General features: G+C 51.0%; 2 protein-coding genes across 2 annotated transcripts in view; one reads left to right on the forward strand and one right to left on the reverse strand.

Annotated features, from left to right (window-relative positions):
- RSRC1 (arginine and serine rich coiled-coil 1) overlaps positions 1-7,702 on the reverse strand; it is a 154,018-nt gene extending 146,316 nt beyond the window's left edge. The window contains exons 1-3 of the mRNA XM_086755064.1: positions 7,630-7,702; positions 7,180-7,250; positions 1,548-1,742 (exon numbers count right to left, since the gene is read on the reverse strand). Of these exons, the coding sequence (XP_086611190.1) occupies positions 1,548-1,735 (188 nt within the window). The 5' untranslated portion in view covers positions 1,736-1,742; positions 7,180-7,250; positions 7,630-7,702. The remainder of the gene's footprint in view (positions 1-1,547; positions 1,743-7,179; positions 7,251-7,629) is intronic.
- Positions 7,703-9,358: 1,656 nt separating this feature from the next.
- Positions 9,359-13,807, forward strand: SHOX2 (SHOX homeobox 2). Its single transcript, XM_086754797.1, has 5 exons — positions 9,359-9,629; positions 10,668-10,876; positions 13,106-13,163; positions 13,263-13,351; positions 13,456-13,807. Exons 1-5 carry the CDS (start codon positions 9,359-9,361, stop codon positions 13,705-13,707), a joined length of 879 nt encoding a protein of 292 aa, XP_086610923.1. The 3' UTR covers positions 13,708-13,807.
- Positions 13,808-15,597: the final 1,790 nt, after the last annotated feature.

Raw genomic sequence — 15,597 nt, forward strand, 5'->3', positions numbered from 1 at the left:
AATAGATAATAAATATATAAATTTAACTAACTGATCCCGAAACTGGGGGGAAGGATGTCTTCCAAGTCTAACCTTAAAATTTCCTCTCTGTCTCCATCACCCTAAGAGCTAACTAAATAATAATTACAATCCTTACGAGAACCTCCATGTTTTGGCCTTTATTACGTTTGATTAAAATATAACACCGAGTAGAAACACTGGTGTAATTCACGACACAGTGAAGGCGACGTGCTTATCCAGCATACGGGCCAAGGTGCCGTATTACACGCACGCAGTGCTGCAGGAGTCCAAACCGGAAAAGATACACAGATTAACTGCTGAAGAACTGCTCTTCATCTGGAAAAGGAATGCAATGCCTCCGCTCAAGGAAGAACAGAAATCTTAGAGAGTGTTGCTTTTCATTTGTAAGGGTCAGGGATAAATCCAGCAGGAGCCCAGCGTGTAATAGTGACTTTACCGCCAGGAGCAAATGCCCTGAACTAAGGGCAAAGCAAAGGTGCCAGCCACAACCTAAAAACAGACACTTTCGTCTTTTCTGGATTCAATTTGAGTCAACTGGTCTTCGTCCAGACTCTAATCTTCCTTCCAGCTCTGGTTTTATCTGCGAGATAGCCATGCCTGCACTGGACTAAATAGATTCATAAAGCTGCGTGTCATCAGCATATTGTTGGCATCAAAGCCCGTGTCATCTCACTGTGTCCCCTAAGGGCTGCATGTAGATGCTAAGCAGGAACAGAAGAAAGCGAGGATGGAAATAAATGAATAAGAAACGCCCCCCAACCAGCCAACTTGCTCCTCATCGACACACTCTTCTGCCAGCTGGAGAAAGGTTTGTCAGGAGCACTTTCTAATACATTTACCACACAGCTAGACAAAATTAGTATTTTCCAGCTCCGCTTACTAACAAATTGGCCACCACCTATTCGGTTTGACTCCAGGATCACAAGTCAAACTGAGACACAACCAGGATGTCTAAAAATGTCAGGTACTGAAAAGGGGCCTCTGATGAAGGCAATATGATGTTAGGTCAAGAGAAAAAAAGGTGGATATAGCCACACAATCTGTGTTCTGAACATCTGGCTGACTACCATTTTCTATACATGTGAAAAATTTAGTCGAATGAAAGCACTTTTCAAACTATGTACTTTTGTACATGCATTTTGTATGTAATGTATGAACTATTATACTTCCAAAAAGAGATCAGAAATTCATTACTCAGAAGGAGCAGAAAGAAAAATGTACTTTAGTTGGCTGAGCTCAGTTTGTTTTAGTAAGGAAGTTACCTTTGGATCTGCATATACACTGGTTTTGTATTCTTGGAGGGGTGGAAGGTGTTTTGGTTTTTTTGGTGGTGGTTTCGTTTTTTTTTCCTTTAGATGTAAGTAAAAATATTGACGCATCTTCGAAGACTCAGAGCAAACTCTCCTTTAAAATTCCAAGCTAGAACCGACTGCACATTGGAGTCAAACACTTTATCTTTGTACCATAATACGAAAGAGCCCAATTTGTAGACAACTGCAAGAGACAGTAAATTATTACAAATGCACCTTTTCTCATAAGAATGCGATCGAGACTGGAGATCTCGAGAGCGTGACCTTGACCTTGATTTCCTCCCAGATTTTTTACGGTTGTACGTTCTGCTGTCTGAGGAGCTACTTGAAGACGAACGCCTGCGGTGTTTCTTTTTCCTTCTGCTTCTGTTCTCTTCTTCTGTGTCCGAGGAGCGACGTCCCATTTTTAAACTATGTAAAAACAAAAATTCTAAACTGTAAGAAAGTTTCGTGTCTACATTAAGTTGTTATATATTAAAAAAAAACAAATACAGTGTGGGCATATATAAATAAACATAATTATACCATTTTAAAAGTTACCAATAGAAAATTTGGTTTGCATACAAAAATAAAACCCAAGATTTTAACATAAGATGTCAACAAATTCATGTTACCAAGTAATCAGAAATTTACGCTGTGGTGTAAATTACTTTACTTGGACAATGCTCACAGACTTTGATAACAGATCTTAAAAAAAAAAAAAAACAAGCAAACAAAAAAAAAAAACATGGGGAAGCCTGACATTCATTAATTGTTGCAAAGACAATCATCTTATTTTGGAACTCCTAAGATCAGTTTCATTGCTTCATGACTAACAAACTCCTGTATTTCTTCACATTCCAGGTTGCAAAAGGCACATAATGCTTCAAAACTATTTTTCTGCCCCAGCAGTACCAGCTCCACCCACCCAAGAGTTCAAGACCCCTCTTCACACACACTTCAGCTAATGGTAGTTAGTAACAGTCCCTCTTCCCAAGAACAAACCGTTATTTCAAGTTACTTCTGCACTGGGAAAACAGGAACTCATCATTCTTTAACCCTCATATCAACAGCTAGATCACGGATATATTTTGACACAACACCACCTGTCTTTAACCAACACTGAAATATTACAGGTCCTCGTATCTCTAGCATAAACAGGTTGAACTTGTTCATCTTCTGCATACAAACTTTCGCCCTTCCTCAAACCTTTTATCACGTAGGTGGCAGACCCTAATCACCAGGGCAGAGACTGAAAACAGAACAGAAGAGAACTTCACCAGGAAGCACATTTATGCTTAAATTCACAAAAGGACAAGGGGGTAACGGTTTCAAAATAGAGGGAGGAAGATTTAGATTAGATATTAGTAAGAAATTTTTTCCACTGAGGGTGGTGGAACCCTGGCCTAGGTTGCCCAGAGAGGCGGTGGATGCCCCATCCCTGGAAACATCCCAGGCCAGGTTGGCCGGGGCTCTGAGCAACCTGATCTGGTTGGAGATGTCCCTGCTCCTTGCAGGGGGGTTGGACTGGATGGCCTGGAAAGGTCCCTTCCCACCCAAACCCTTCTGTGATTCTATGCACATACAAGTCTTGATCATACTAGGCCTTTCAGTCAAAAACCTAAGATTGAGAGAGAAAAACCAAACATGTTTAGTCCCACAAAGTCTCTTAAACCTGCATTTTCACCCTCAGGTCCCCAAGACAGGTAAAACTGTTTTGCACGCAATCGTACTTGCTACAGTCCTACAGTGACGTATCTAAACTTGCAACCAGCTTTCCCAAGGGAGCCTTCCAGGTAGCTACAACAATTTTACAGACAATGCCACGTTTGACAGAATGTGAAGACTACGCCAGAGAGGCAGGTGTGCTTGTCCAACTGCGACACGCTCCTCCCAGGCTGCTGAAGCTGCTCCTAATGACTGCCGCCCCGGAGCCCGGGCAGGGAAGCTACAGCAAGCACCAGTCAAGAGCCAAGGGGCCATCCTCCCAGAAAGCGCCAGCATCTACTTCAAGGAGAGTTTCCATATTTCATCCAACAGTTGTTTAACACCAAATACACGATGGCCCCTTAAGTATCTGGATTTTCTTTGACGTTCACTAGAGCTCACCTACTGCCACAACCAAAAGAGCAGCTACCTAAACCCATTCCCGTGTAGCCAAATCTCTGCGGGTTGCAGACGGCTCCTCGGCACGCGCCTCGGAGCTATCAGTTCCGCTCCCGCAGCCCGGAGTGCCTCCAAATCTGCCGTTACTAGGCTTTACCGCAGTAAATGCCTCTATGTACTCACCTCACTTCCCAGCAGTTTACGTTTTCAGCATTTTAGAATGGTAACAGGTAACAATCAGGTAACAATCTAAACAAAGCGTTTTTGAAATATTCAACTTAAAGCAGCAACCCTCCATGCACCTAAACCAGCAAGACTTTAGGAGGACGAACTGCTATGCAAGATAATTTCTTTTCTAAAATGAAGTTATTTCTACCATCTTGCTAAAGCTATCCCGCACAGATTTTGAAAAAGACAGAGGCAGTACTTTACAGACTATTTCAGCTCTTTTAAGGAACTACGACTTTAATTTACAATTCTGTAGAGGAATGCCAGTTTATATCAACACATCATCTTGTGCGGTCTTTTTTTACCCCTCAGAGTAAAAGATTTAGAGAGCTCCAAGGTACTAACAGTTATTGAACAGTAACATAAAGCTCTTCAAATATAGAATAATCTTCAAATGAACATGAACCTGAATCTCTAACTTAAAACAAGCAGAACTGCTCAGAAAGATGAAACTACAACACACAGATTTTGAGTTAAAAGCTCACAGGCCACAGCTCATGACAGCAAGATTAATGAAAGAGTCCAGAGAAACAAAGTGTACAGAAGACGTTTCTGCCAAGCCAGTCGCCACTGGATGCGGATATCATTACGAGCCAGAACATTGCACTTCAACACGTACATTGTCTCTTGTTTAACTCACTTTCTCTGCCATCAGCTTTTTTCCCCATTTGGACATATAATTGGATTACGCAGGATGTAAAACCAGTGAAATGTATTACGTAAATCTCAATTTTGTGTCTTCAGGACCAAAGAAGAACTACATGCCATGGCTAGCAGTTGTCTCCTACGGGGATACCCTGAACATACACAGGCAAAACAAACTTGTCTGGCAGGAACTCTCTTTCACCGGGGTCTTTAGACCAGCCCTTCAGTACACAAGACACGTTTTCCTCCAAAGACACATCTGCACCGGACAGCAGTCAATTACCAAGACCCGTAAGAGGTTAGCATTCTCCCCGACTGCGCCTGCTCCCTCCATGCTCCTGAACGGACCCGGGAAGAGGGATTGCCAGTATTCACTGACCACACCAGCTGAAGCCCAATGGACAGAACAGTTGTTCTGGCAGGTCAGCAGTGGTCCACACACCACTTCCATGGACAGGACTGTGTAACAGTACCTACAGACGGCAGAGGAGAACTAAGATCACTCAGGGAGCCTTAAGTAGGAAAGTAAAGAAGGGGTGGAAGAAAAGGCAAACAGAAAAAACTAAGACTCATTACATGGCATCACATGCTGAACGTCATGGGGTCTTCCTATCTGTCTGTTTCCATACAAAGTCCGTAGACCCACCACAAAGACTTGCACCGCAGCGTGACCCAAGTAAGTTCACCCTTACAGCTATGGGGATTCCCATTTTTACGGTTCCTTACTCTTACTTCTTAAGCAGAAGCTTTAAGCCATACATACGTGCAACAGGAGATACACTTCTGCCAATCCCTCTTCACGTGCAGGCACTGTGAAGACACGGCTTTCAATGCCCGGCGAGACACAAGAGACTTTTTTTGAAGGCTCTAGTGAATATCTGTGAACTTCAACGTTTTGAAGGCTTGCAGTTTCTCTGAAATTGAACAGCTTTTCAACAGGATGACTAACGGCTGAACCTGGGAAGTTTTAAGTCCCCTTCTGGAGCACAAGCATGTTGGGAGTATCTAAAAGACAGGTCTCCAGGCCTTTGGGTCTTTAAGAGTTAATTTTTGTTTCTGAAAACTGATGTTACAACACTGGTTGAAATGAAAACAAAGTGCATACTCTCACACATGTGTTCGGCTAAGAGAAACACCAACATCAAAAGCTCGCCTGCAAACAGCTAAGTAACCTCCCTCTTTGCACTTTAAAATGTAAAGAAAACAGAGACACGGGAAACAGACAGACTTCTGTAGAAAATCTGTCCAAAGAGAGTAAGGTACACTTTAAAACACAGTAAGAAGTATACTCTCATGGACCTGACCTTGCTCAATTTTGTTTCACAGATGTTAGAATTATTTCAAATAAGCAACACCTATTTTCAAAAATGAGTTTAAAATTACTACTGTATTTACTGCAGATTGTAAGAAAACAATATCATTTGGTTGTTTCTAATCAGAGGCTGCTACCCAGTAAACACTGCTACGTCCAGACTACGCCTTGAGCACAGCTCAAGGTCCAATCAAACAATGCAATCTTTAGCTATCGTCAGCAGCCTGAAGTGAAGAAGACAATTCAGAACAAACTGCTCTCAGCAGAGGGAGAGATTCCATTAGAAAAGGATTTCTGCATCTAAGGATTTTACATCCTTATCCAGCGGTGCCTCTTTCCCTCAGCCAAGTTTCCAGATCACTGCAGGAGAAACGCCTGAATCGCATCTACCAAGACCGCTACCATAACAGGCCACCTCAGAAGAAAGTCTGGAGATGAGAGGATCACAGGAACTCAGTTACTGTCTTACAATCTCTCCCACAGGAACAAGGATCCACAGACACCAAACACACCAGAACACTGCCTTCCGGTTATATAAAATACGTCCTCCTTGACAATTACATCAATGGTATTTTTCAAAATCATTCATTTTGAACTTGAACAAAGTTTGCATCAACTCAAAATCACAACTGAGCAATTTATTTGCAGTAACAGCATTCCTTAATTCAGCTTTAAAATCTTTGGATTTCAAAGCATGGGGAAAAACTAGGCCCAAGGAGACATGACATGGCCATGGCCGTCCAGGACACCAACAGCAAAGTGGAGACTTGAACCAAGATCTGAAACCCTAGTATGGTGCTCATCTTCTGAGAGACCACCTCCACAAACCGCCTTCCGCTCAGTACTTCTTAATTTGCCAAACTGGCCTTCCCCCACACAACTACATTTTCCATACTTGAAGGCAATAAAAACAACAAGCATTCCCATTTTAGTCCAGCCCAAGCAAGTTCATTAAGAGCGCTAATTAACCAGCCTTTCTTCCAAGTAACCGACTTGCAGAGTAAGCTTACAGACCAACTCAGTTTATCTGAGCTTTATGACACAGCTTTCGGTGCTTCTTTTAAATCAAGTTCTAAATACCTTCCTCACTCGTGGGGTGTATGAGTACGCTAAACCGCTAAAAATAACACCTTCCCAGATCACTAGAACAGATAAACTGTTTTTAAAAAAAAAAATAAAGTTTCATTCGGATCTGAAAAAAAAAGTAGCACCCAAAATTGTACCTAGCTGAAATATAACACAAAAATATGCCAAATGCTGCCAGAAACAGCACATCAGATACAGGAAAAGCCCAATCGCGCACCTTTGCCCACGCTTCCACAGACGAAAGCTGGGAAAACAAGATTCTACACAAATAATTTCCTCTCATCGCCCTATGAACCAGCGCAGCTCCTAAGGGTGGCTGCCAGGCACACCAACACCCATCACAGATTCGGCGTGCTCCCCGCTCCCATCAGCTGGGACCTGCTGTGGCACAGCGGGAGGAAAACAGACCGGGAAAAAGACAGGGAAGAGCAATTCCCAGCGCTCCGTGCCCGTTCCCAACGGGAAATCCGAGCGGAGTCGGGAGAAACACAGCCTGGGCTCGGCTCCGCTCTCCACCGGCGCTGCCCCGCTCCTCCGCCCGCACACGCAGCGAGGGGCTGCTCCTGGAAGAGACGGACACGTTTACGACCGGGGCCATCCCCGCCCTCCTCCGCCGCTCACGGCGTCGCCCGCAGCCCCAGGCCGCCGGGAAGCCAAGCCCGGCACCGGCGGGACCCCCGCGGCCAGGGCGGGAGGGGAAAAAGCCCGCAGCGTTTCCACGCCTGGAGCCGCCGGACCCCGGCCACGGGCCAGGCCGCACGCCCCCGCCGTCGCCATGGCAACACCGGGCAGGCCCGGCCCGCAACCGGCGGCCGCCCCGTCCCGCGGCCCTGGGGAGCGGCAGCAGGCCGCACGGCGCGCCCGGCCCCCGCGGCGGCGACCCGCGGCACCCAGCCTTGTCCCTACCGGGGGTGGGCTCGCCGCCGGGCCCCACCGCGTTACCTGAGCGGCGGTACGGCCGGACTGGGCCGCGCCGCGGGAGCCAAGGCGCCGCCAGGCCGCGGCTGCCCGTTTGAGCTCAGCGCCTTCCTGGGCGGCGGGCAGGCAGCAGCAAGCCACCGCCGAGCTCATCCAGCGGGCCAGGCAGCGCCGCCGAGCGCCGAGGCATCGATGCGGAGCGCTGGCCGGTCCGGCGCGGCGAGTCCCTCAGCCACGCACCACGCGTGACGGGCAGCGAGGGATGGGGGTCCCCGCTGCCCACAGGGGGCTGCGACAGCCCCGCGGCGCGCTGTCCGCCCTGCGGTGACAACCGCACCGCCTTACCGGCACATTGCCGCGGCGCGCTGCGGTCCGCCTCCCCCCACGCGTGACTAGGACGGCGTCGCGGAGGGTTTCTCGTTTCAGCTCGAAGTGGCTAACGAGGGTCGGTGTTTCCTGGCACTGACGACCCCGTGGCCCGAAGGGGTACCGCGGCGTGGGCGCCCCACGGGGGCCGGGGTCCCACTCGCGGGGCGAGCCGGGCCCGGGCTGCCACCCGCCGTGCTCGGGCCTCCACCGAGCAAAGGCGAGAAACGCAACGCAACGGCTGTCATCCCTTACACGTGGTTCTGGGTTTGTTTTTTGTTTTTTTTTTTAACCGATTTGGCGAGTTTAACGGCAGTTTCCCAGCGCGCGCTCCCTGCCACGGGAGTCGCGAAGCGTTGCGAGGGGATAAACGAGACGGGAGGGGGGAGGAGCCCCTAACCATCCTCTGTACCCTCGGCAGCCGGACTCTTCCCGGTGTGCGATCCGCCCCGCACCCGGGACCGAAAATGCCACGCGGGACCGGTTCCCCCGCAGCGGGACCAGCTCTGCCAAACAGGGGAGGGCACGGTAAAGCGTTACCTGCCGCGGCGAGGGTGATCGAGCCTGAAAAAAAAAAAAAAAAAAAACAAAAACAAAAAAAACCCAAACCACTAATTCCACCCTCTGTCCCGTACCCACTCGCGTAAATAAACGCTCCTTTAGGGAAAGCCGTCTTCCCGGAGACCAGATGGAAAAATCGACACAAAAGCGAGCGCTGAACAATTTTGGATGATTTATTGGGATTCTAGCGAAGGTGTGAAAGAGGCTTCGCTCCGCAAAAGTTCGCTCGTGACGGGGTTCAATTTTAGCGATAAACGGCGCGATTCGCTCCGCTCCGGCGCCGCGAGAGAGGGCGTTAACGACGGGGCCGTGCCACCGCTAATTAACCCATCATTTATTCGCTAGGCTTCGGGCACCCACGGAGGAACTTTCCCTGTTCCACGCGGGCCAGGCTGGGCACGCGTGGGTGGGTAGGTGGGCGGTGCGCGGAGCTTGCGCGCACCCCCCCCCCCCGCCCCAGCCCCGCCTTGGCCACTCCCCCGCAGCTCCGGCCCCTCTCCCGCGTCGCGCTCGCCCGGGGACCTGGAGCACCGGGTCTTCGCCCTAATTAAATTAATTAGGGGAGCAGCGCAGCGCTGGGCTGGGCGGGCCGGCGGGGTCCCGGGCGCGGAGCCCCACGGGCGGGCGGGCGGAGAAGCGTTCAAGAGCTCGGAGGGGAGGTAATTCGCCGGGAAAGCGAGGGGCAGGCTTTGCAAAGTATAAATAGTGGCACTTCAACCGCCACGGCTCTGTCAGACCCCGGGAGCCCCGCACGTCGGGCGGCACGCCACCCCACGGCCCGTGGATGCCCACGCGTGGACGCCCAGCGCGGCCCTGAGCCGCGGCCATGGAGGAGCTGACGGCGTTTGTTTCCAAATCGTTTGACCCCAAAACCAAGGAGAAGAAGGAGCTCATCACCTACCGCGAGGTGCTGGAGAGCGGGCCCCTGCGTGGAGGAGGAGGAGGATCGCGGGAGAACGGCGCAACCGCCGCGGAACCGGGCCGCGACGAGGCGGGCAGCCCCACGGCGCGAGTGGGCGGCGGGCGGTCCCCGCCGCGGGAACCCGACCCCTCCGGCGAGAGAGCGGCCGAGGCGGCCACCCCCAAACTCAGCGACGGTAACGGCGGCATCGGGGGCTCCTTCCCGCACCCCCCCCCCACCAACCCCACACCCCACGTCGGGGACGGGACGCGCGGTGGCCACGCACCGGGAGGAACGGCCCGCGGACGCGGGTGGGAGGCTGCGCCCGGCGTTCGGGAGCGGTTTTCCAGGGTTTTTTTTTTTTTTTCCTGATTACGGGAAATCCGCGGCCAGCCTCGGAAGTTTACGTTAAAATTTTCAAACCGGCGTTTAACTCGCTCGTAACGCGGTCCGATCCCCGTTCGGCAGCCCGCGGGAAATCCGCGCTGCCAACGAAAACCCGCGCACGCGGGCCCGTTCGTTCTCCCGCGGGGCTCGGTAGCGCAGGTCGCGCGGCCGCGGACGCGCGTGGGGCCACCGCTCCATCCCCCGGCACCGCGCCGGCCGGTTCTTTCTTCGTTCCTTCAGAAATGCCTCGCGGTTTATTCCGCGTGTTTTCCGCCGCGGGACCGGTACCGGCGGAGCGGGGACTCGCGGTTCGCTGTTTTCCTTTTGTTCCCGGCCGGGAGCATCCCCGGGAAAAGCGGATGATAAATAAATTTGCGCTAACGAGTAAGCGGTGGGGGGCCGGGGGGGGCCGGGGCAGCCCCACGGAGCGCAGGTTCTGCGGTGGGGCCTGGGGCGCGACTCGAGGGGAGAAAAAAAAAAAAAAAAAAAAAAATTAAACAAGGAAAAGGGAGAAATCCCCGGGAGAGCGCGGACGGGGGCGCGGAGGGACCGGCGGAGCGGAGCGTGGACCTGTTGCCGCGCTTCCCCTGGGGCGGGCAGCGGCGCCGGGGACCCCCGTGGGGCGAGGGGCGTCCCCCCAGGTCCCCTCCTCCGGTTACCGGAGCCCTGCGGCCGCCGCTGGCCTAGCGCGGCCCGGGGCCCTGCGGCCCCGCTGCGGGCTGCCCCAGCCCCGAGGAGGGGGGTCCCTGCCCGGTTCCCCGCGGAGGGCAGCGGCTGAGCCCCGGGGTGTCCGGTCCCGCCCCCCCCCCCCCCAACTCCCGGGTCTGACCCCCCGTGTCGTGCCCAGTCTCCCCAGAACTGAAAGAACGGAAGGAAGATGCGAAAGGGATGGAGGACGAAGGGCAAACGAAAATCAAGCAGCGGAGGAGCCGGACGAATTTCACCCTGGAGCAGCTGAACGAGCTGGAGCGGCTTTTCGACGAGACCCACTACCCGGACGCGTTCATGCGGGAGGAGCTGAGCCAGAGGCTGGGGCTCTCCGAGGCCAGGGTGCAGGTAGGAAAAAAAAAAAAATACAACAAAACACCCCCCCACCAAAAAAAACCCACCCGGGGAGGGGGAGGGGGGGGGCTTTCTTGTGCTTTGGACTCCTTGCAAGTCCGCTCTGTCCCTTTTTTAAATTATTATTAATTATTATTTTAATTTAACCGGCCCGCTCACCGGGCGAGCGCAGCGGTTGACTTTACAGATGTAGCGACTGTAAACTAAATTAGGAACTGCTAAATGCAAAAAAAAAAAAAAAACCAAAAAAACAGTCCATTTCTCGTACTTCTTAAATGTTGAGGGAAGCCAGGCTGAGCGAAGCGCAGAGCCCGGCTTTGTTCGGGTTTATAAAATACAAAAGTCTGGGATAAAACCGGGCTATTTTAGTTTTTCTCCCGCAGCGAGAAGCCACAGCTTCCTTTGATTTAACCTGCGCGTTTCGCCTTGGACTGCCTTCCCAGCGTTTCGTTGGGGTTTTTAATTTTAATTTTTATTATTTTTTTTTTTTTTTCCCCAAATCGGTTTCCGGGCCGCTTTCTGCGACTTTTGCCGGGATGAGATGAAGAGTGAGGAAGGGCCCGGGAGGAAGGCAGCTCCTCCGAGGAGAACAAATGCAGCTGCCCCGCTGTATTTCCCCTCTCGTCATAAAAGAGGAGAAAATGCCGGGCGTTATTTGTTGGGACGCGCGGAGGTTTAGGCCCCGAAGGTCTGCAGCTGTACGGCTGGCTGGAGCAGCCCCCCCCCCCCCCCCCCCCCCCGCGTGCCCCCAGCCCACCATCTGCACCCCACCGTCCCCGCGGTCCTCGGGGGGTTGCCCCGCATCTTCTGAGAGAGCGAGGACGGGGACAGAGCGGCCACCCCCAGCCGAAAAAGTCCGAATAAGCAGCTTTGTCATCGCAGCCTGACACCCAGGAAAAAAAAAAAAAAACAAGAAACAAGAAAAAAAAAGAAAAAAATAAGAAAACAAACCAAAATCCGACTTCGTTTTATCATTTCCCACTTTCCCCGTTTTTCCGCCGAGGCGGCCGCCTGTTTACGCCCGGCAAATCTCAGCAAAAGCAAAGAAAAAGAAAAAGTTGGGCTTCAACTTGGCTCTGCAAAATGGAAAAGGGAGGGAGCTGCCTTAGCGCGGCGGCGGATAATCCGCGCTCCCACGATGCCAAATCGCAGGGCGCAGAATAAACTGGGGGAGATTTGCATAGATTAAAGCCATTTCCCTTTAAATCGTGCCGGAAAACGCTTTGCAATCGTGGGTTTGGGTTTTTTTTGTTTGTTTTTTTTTTTTGCCTCGCATCTTGCACTGATTTTGTAAATTCTGGAATGCGCCTTTCCGCGGGAGGCTGAGGGCGAGCGTGGCTGCCGGGCAGATTTTGCTCGGCTGAAGTAAATGACAGGGCGGGGGAAATTCGCGTTTATATTTGTCTTTTCGACTAAGACCTCAAAAACCAGGAATTTTTATTTTTTTTTTTCTCGGCCGTGGGGCAAGGATCGCTCAGCTCCTGAGATGCGGAGCAGGGATCTCAAACCGGGAACGGTTTAAGCCGGCAGAACTTGATTCTGGAAACTGGTGGCAACAATTCCATTTCCAATATTAAAAGTATCTTCTCGCCCTTTCTGCGGAAGCAAATTAGATTATCATGATAATGAGACAATTATTCCGCTTCTGCGCTGCACTCCCGCGCGCGGAGAACAGAGAAAATCTGAACTTCTCTGCACCCCCCCCCAAAAAAAAAAAAAAAAGAAAAAGAAAATAAGTGACTCATTAAACCCTTTGGTGTTTCGTTTTTCTGGGAGATAAAGCTAATTAATTTGTTTATTAATGAGCACGAAGGGCCTGACGTTGCGAACATCCAAGCCCACGGGCGCCGGTTCGTGTCAGATTTAGGGGATTTAGGTCTTTTGGGACCCTGCGGTGGGGAACCGAACCCGGGGCTGGGGGAGTCGTTGCTCCGGAACCAGCACTCCGCGATTGTTGTTTTTCTGGATATTTTGACGGGTTTTTTGTTTTTTTTTTTCCTTTTTTTTTTTTTTTCTCTTCCCCTTTGCATTTCGAAGCTCACGAGTGGGGGCTTCCCCAGCTCGTGCCGCAGCCGAGTTTCTTTGTCTATGTTTTTTTTTTTGTTGTTTTCTTTTTAAATTATCGGTGGGTTTATTTTATTTTATTTCCGCGTCTTCCCCGCGGCCGTGACTCCCGTGTCGTGTGTGTGTGTGTCCCCCACCCCACCCCGCCTCTCCCCGCAGGTCTGGTTCCAGAACCGAAGAGCCAAATGCCGAAAGCAAGAAAACCAACTCCACAAAGGTACTGGGGAAAGGGTGCGGGCTGCCGCGGACGGGTGAGCCACGCGTGGGGGGCTCCGGCCCGCCCTGACACCCCCCCCCCCCCTCCTGCCTCCCGCAGGGGTGCTGATCGGCGCCGCCAGCCAGTTCGAAGCCTGCCGGGTGGCCCCGTACGTGAACGTGGGCGCGCTGCGGATGCCCTTCCAGCAGGCAAGCGGGGCGTGGGTGCGCGCGTGGGGGATGGGGGGGGGGCGACACGTGGACACGGACACGCGTGGGCGGGTGGCTGCCACCGCACCCCCTTCTCCCGGCAGGTTCAGGCGCAGCTGCAGCTGGACAGCGCCGTGGCCCACGCGCACCACCACCTCCACCCGCACCTGGCCCACGCACCCTACATGATGTTCCCCGCTCCCCACTTCGGGCTACCGCTGGCCACGCTGGCCGAGTCCGCCTCCGCCGCCTCGGTGGTGGCCGCCGCCGCCGCCGCCAAGACCACCAGCAAGAACTCCAGCATCGCCGACCTCCGGCTGAAGGCCAAGAAACACGCCGCCGCCCTGGGGCTGTGACCCGGCCCGGCTTTTTTAAACAAAAAAAAAAAAACCAAAAAAAAAAAAAGGGAAAAAAATAATAATAATTAAAAAAAAAAAAAAAGAGACGAGGGAGAGGAGAAACTGACGGGAGAGATATACTTATTTAAAGAATTAGAGGAACGAGACGCGCAGCTGGGAAGTTCACAGGTTTTGAAACTGACCTTTTTCTGCGAAGTTCACTTTAATACGAGAAATTTGATAAGAGAGGCGGGCCTCCTTTCACGTTGCATCAGATACTTGAGTTTAACAACCACGTCTGGAATAGCGACAAAAAGAAGAGAGAAAGACGACGGCGAAGAGGAAAAAAAAAAAAAAAAAAAAAAAGAAAAGAGAGAAAAAAAAAAAAGACAAAAAAAAAAAAAAAGACAATGATTTCTCTGCGAATTTCTAATGGGAAACTGTCCGGGATACTTCCTGCAGCAGCATTCCGGGTTGCATGTATTTGTATTTCATTGATGGAGTCCTTTGATTCACTTGCACTTCACCCTCATCTTTAGTAGAAAACAAAACAACAACAACAAAAAAACCAAACCAAACCAAACAGACGTGGCTGGGTTCTCTCTCTTTTAATCTCGGAGGGAAGCGGGAAGAGAGAGGGAGATCAAGCACCACCTTTTCCACTCTGAAATCTCTGCTGGGCTTTTTGCTGTCCCACCTCTGAAATAAAAGGGAGCGGAAAGCATCAGGAGAGCGGAGCGCGCCTCCCTTCGCTGGGCATCGCTTGTCCTGAGGGCAAAAAAAAAAAAAACACAGAAAAAGGAGAGAAAAAAAAAGAATATTTAATTCCCAACCACCGCTTTACACAACGGCAAATCCCGATAAGAGGTACTGGGTACATGTAAAATATGTTGATACACACGAACAAAGTTTATTTTGGCTATAACTTGTGAATTGATAGTTGACTGTCAAACATTTACATCTTATCTCATAAAGGTGTATCTATTCACGTTATCTTGTGATTTTTTTTTTAATTATTATTATTATTTGAAAGACCTATGGCTATTTAAGCTGGGGCGCCTCGCGGCCGGGTTGTCCCCCCAGTTTGCCATCAGCCCCAAGAGAGAGGGAAAGCTCTTCTACGCGAACTTTGGTACGGACGGGCTTTGTATCTATTTGTTCTCCATGAAAACGAAATTATTTATATTGACCATATTTTTTCTAGTGTATTTTAAGTTATTTTAAAAAGAAAAAAAAAAAAAGAAAAAGAAAAAAAAAGATGCTGTTATCTCATGCCATTTGCTGTCAGTACAATATATTTTGTTTCACTCAGGTTGGCTTCACCTTTTTAAACTCCATTGTCGACGTCACGAATTTCAATAAGTGCCAAGTAAGGAATTTAAGACACTTTGCGACCTCTGGACTGAAAAAGGGTCCCGTTTGACGGGGGGCTCCCCCCTCGCCCCTGGTCCCGTTAATCCCAAATCCCGGGCGATATTCCTTCTTTCCACGCTTCCCGCAGAGCTCGCACCTTTCTTTCCGCCCCGCGGATGCCGCGGCAGACCGGTAGCGCCCAGCGCGGGGAGGAAGCGCCGCTCGCCTCTGCGCATCTGCTGTCACCGCTTGCTACCGGTTTTCCTGAGTTTTCGGCTTCACAAAACTTAATCGGTTTTGCCTTTCTTCGGAAGAAAAAAAAAAAAAAAAAAAAGCAAAAAACAAATAGACCGGTGGAAGTTATATAGCAATTGTGTCTTTACAAGTTCTGTCAAGTTCCCTCAGGTAATAAAATCGAGGAAAGTGTGACGGCTCGACATGTTTTCCAGGGAAGGAAGAAGGGGGAAAGGGAATCCGCACGGTGCTGCCCGCCGCCCTCCTCGCCCCCCGCACCCCGTTCCTCCCCGCCGGGACCGGCCGGTGCTTCCGAGGGCG

This window comes from Chlamydotis macqueenii, chromosome 9 (assembly GCF_036417535.1).
Source record: "Chlamydotis macqueenii isolate bChlMac1 chromosome 9, bChlMac1.mat, whole genome shotgun sequence".
NCBI classification, from domain to species: Eukaryota; Metazoa; Chordata; class Aves; order Otidiformes; family Otididae; genus Chlamydotis; species Chlamydotis macqueenii.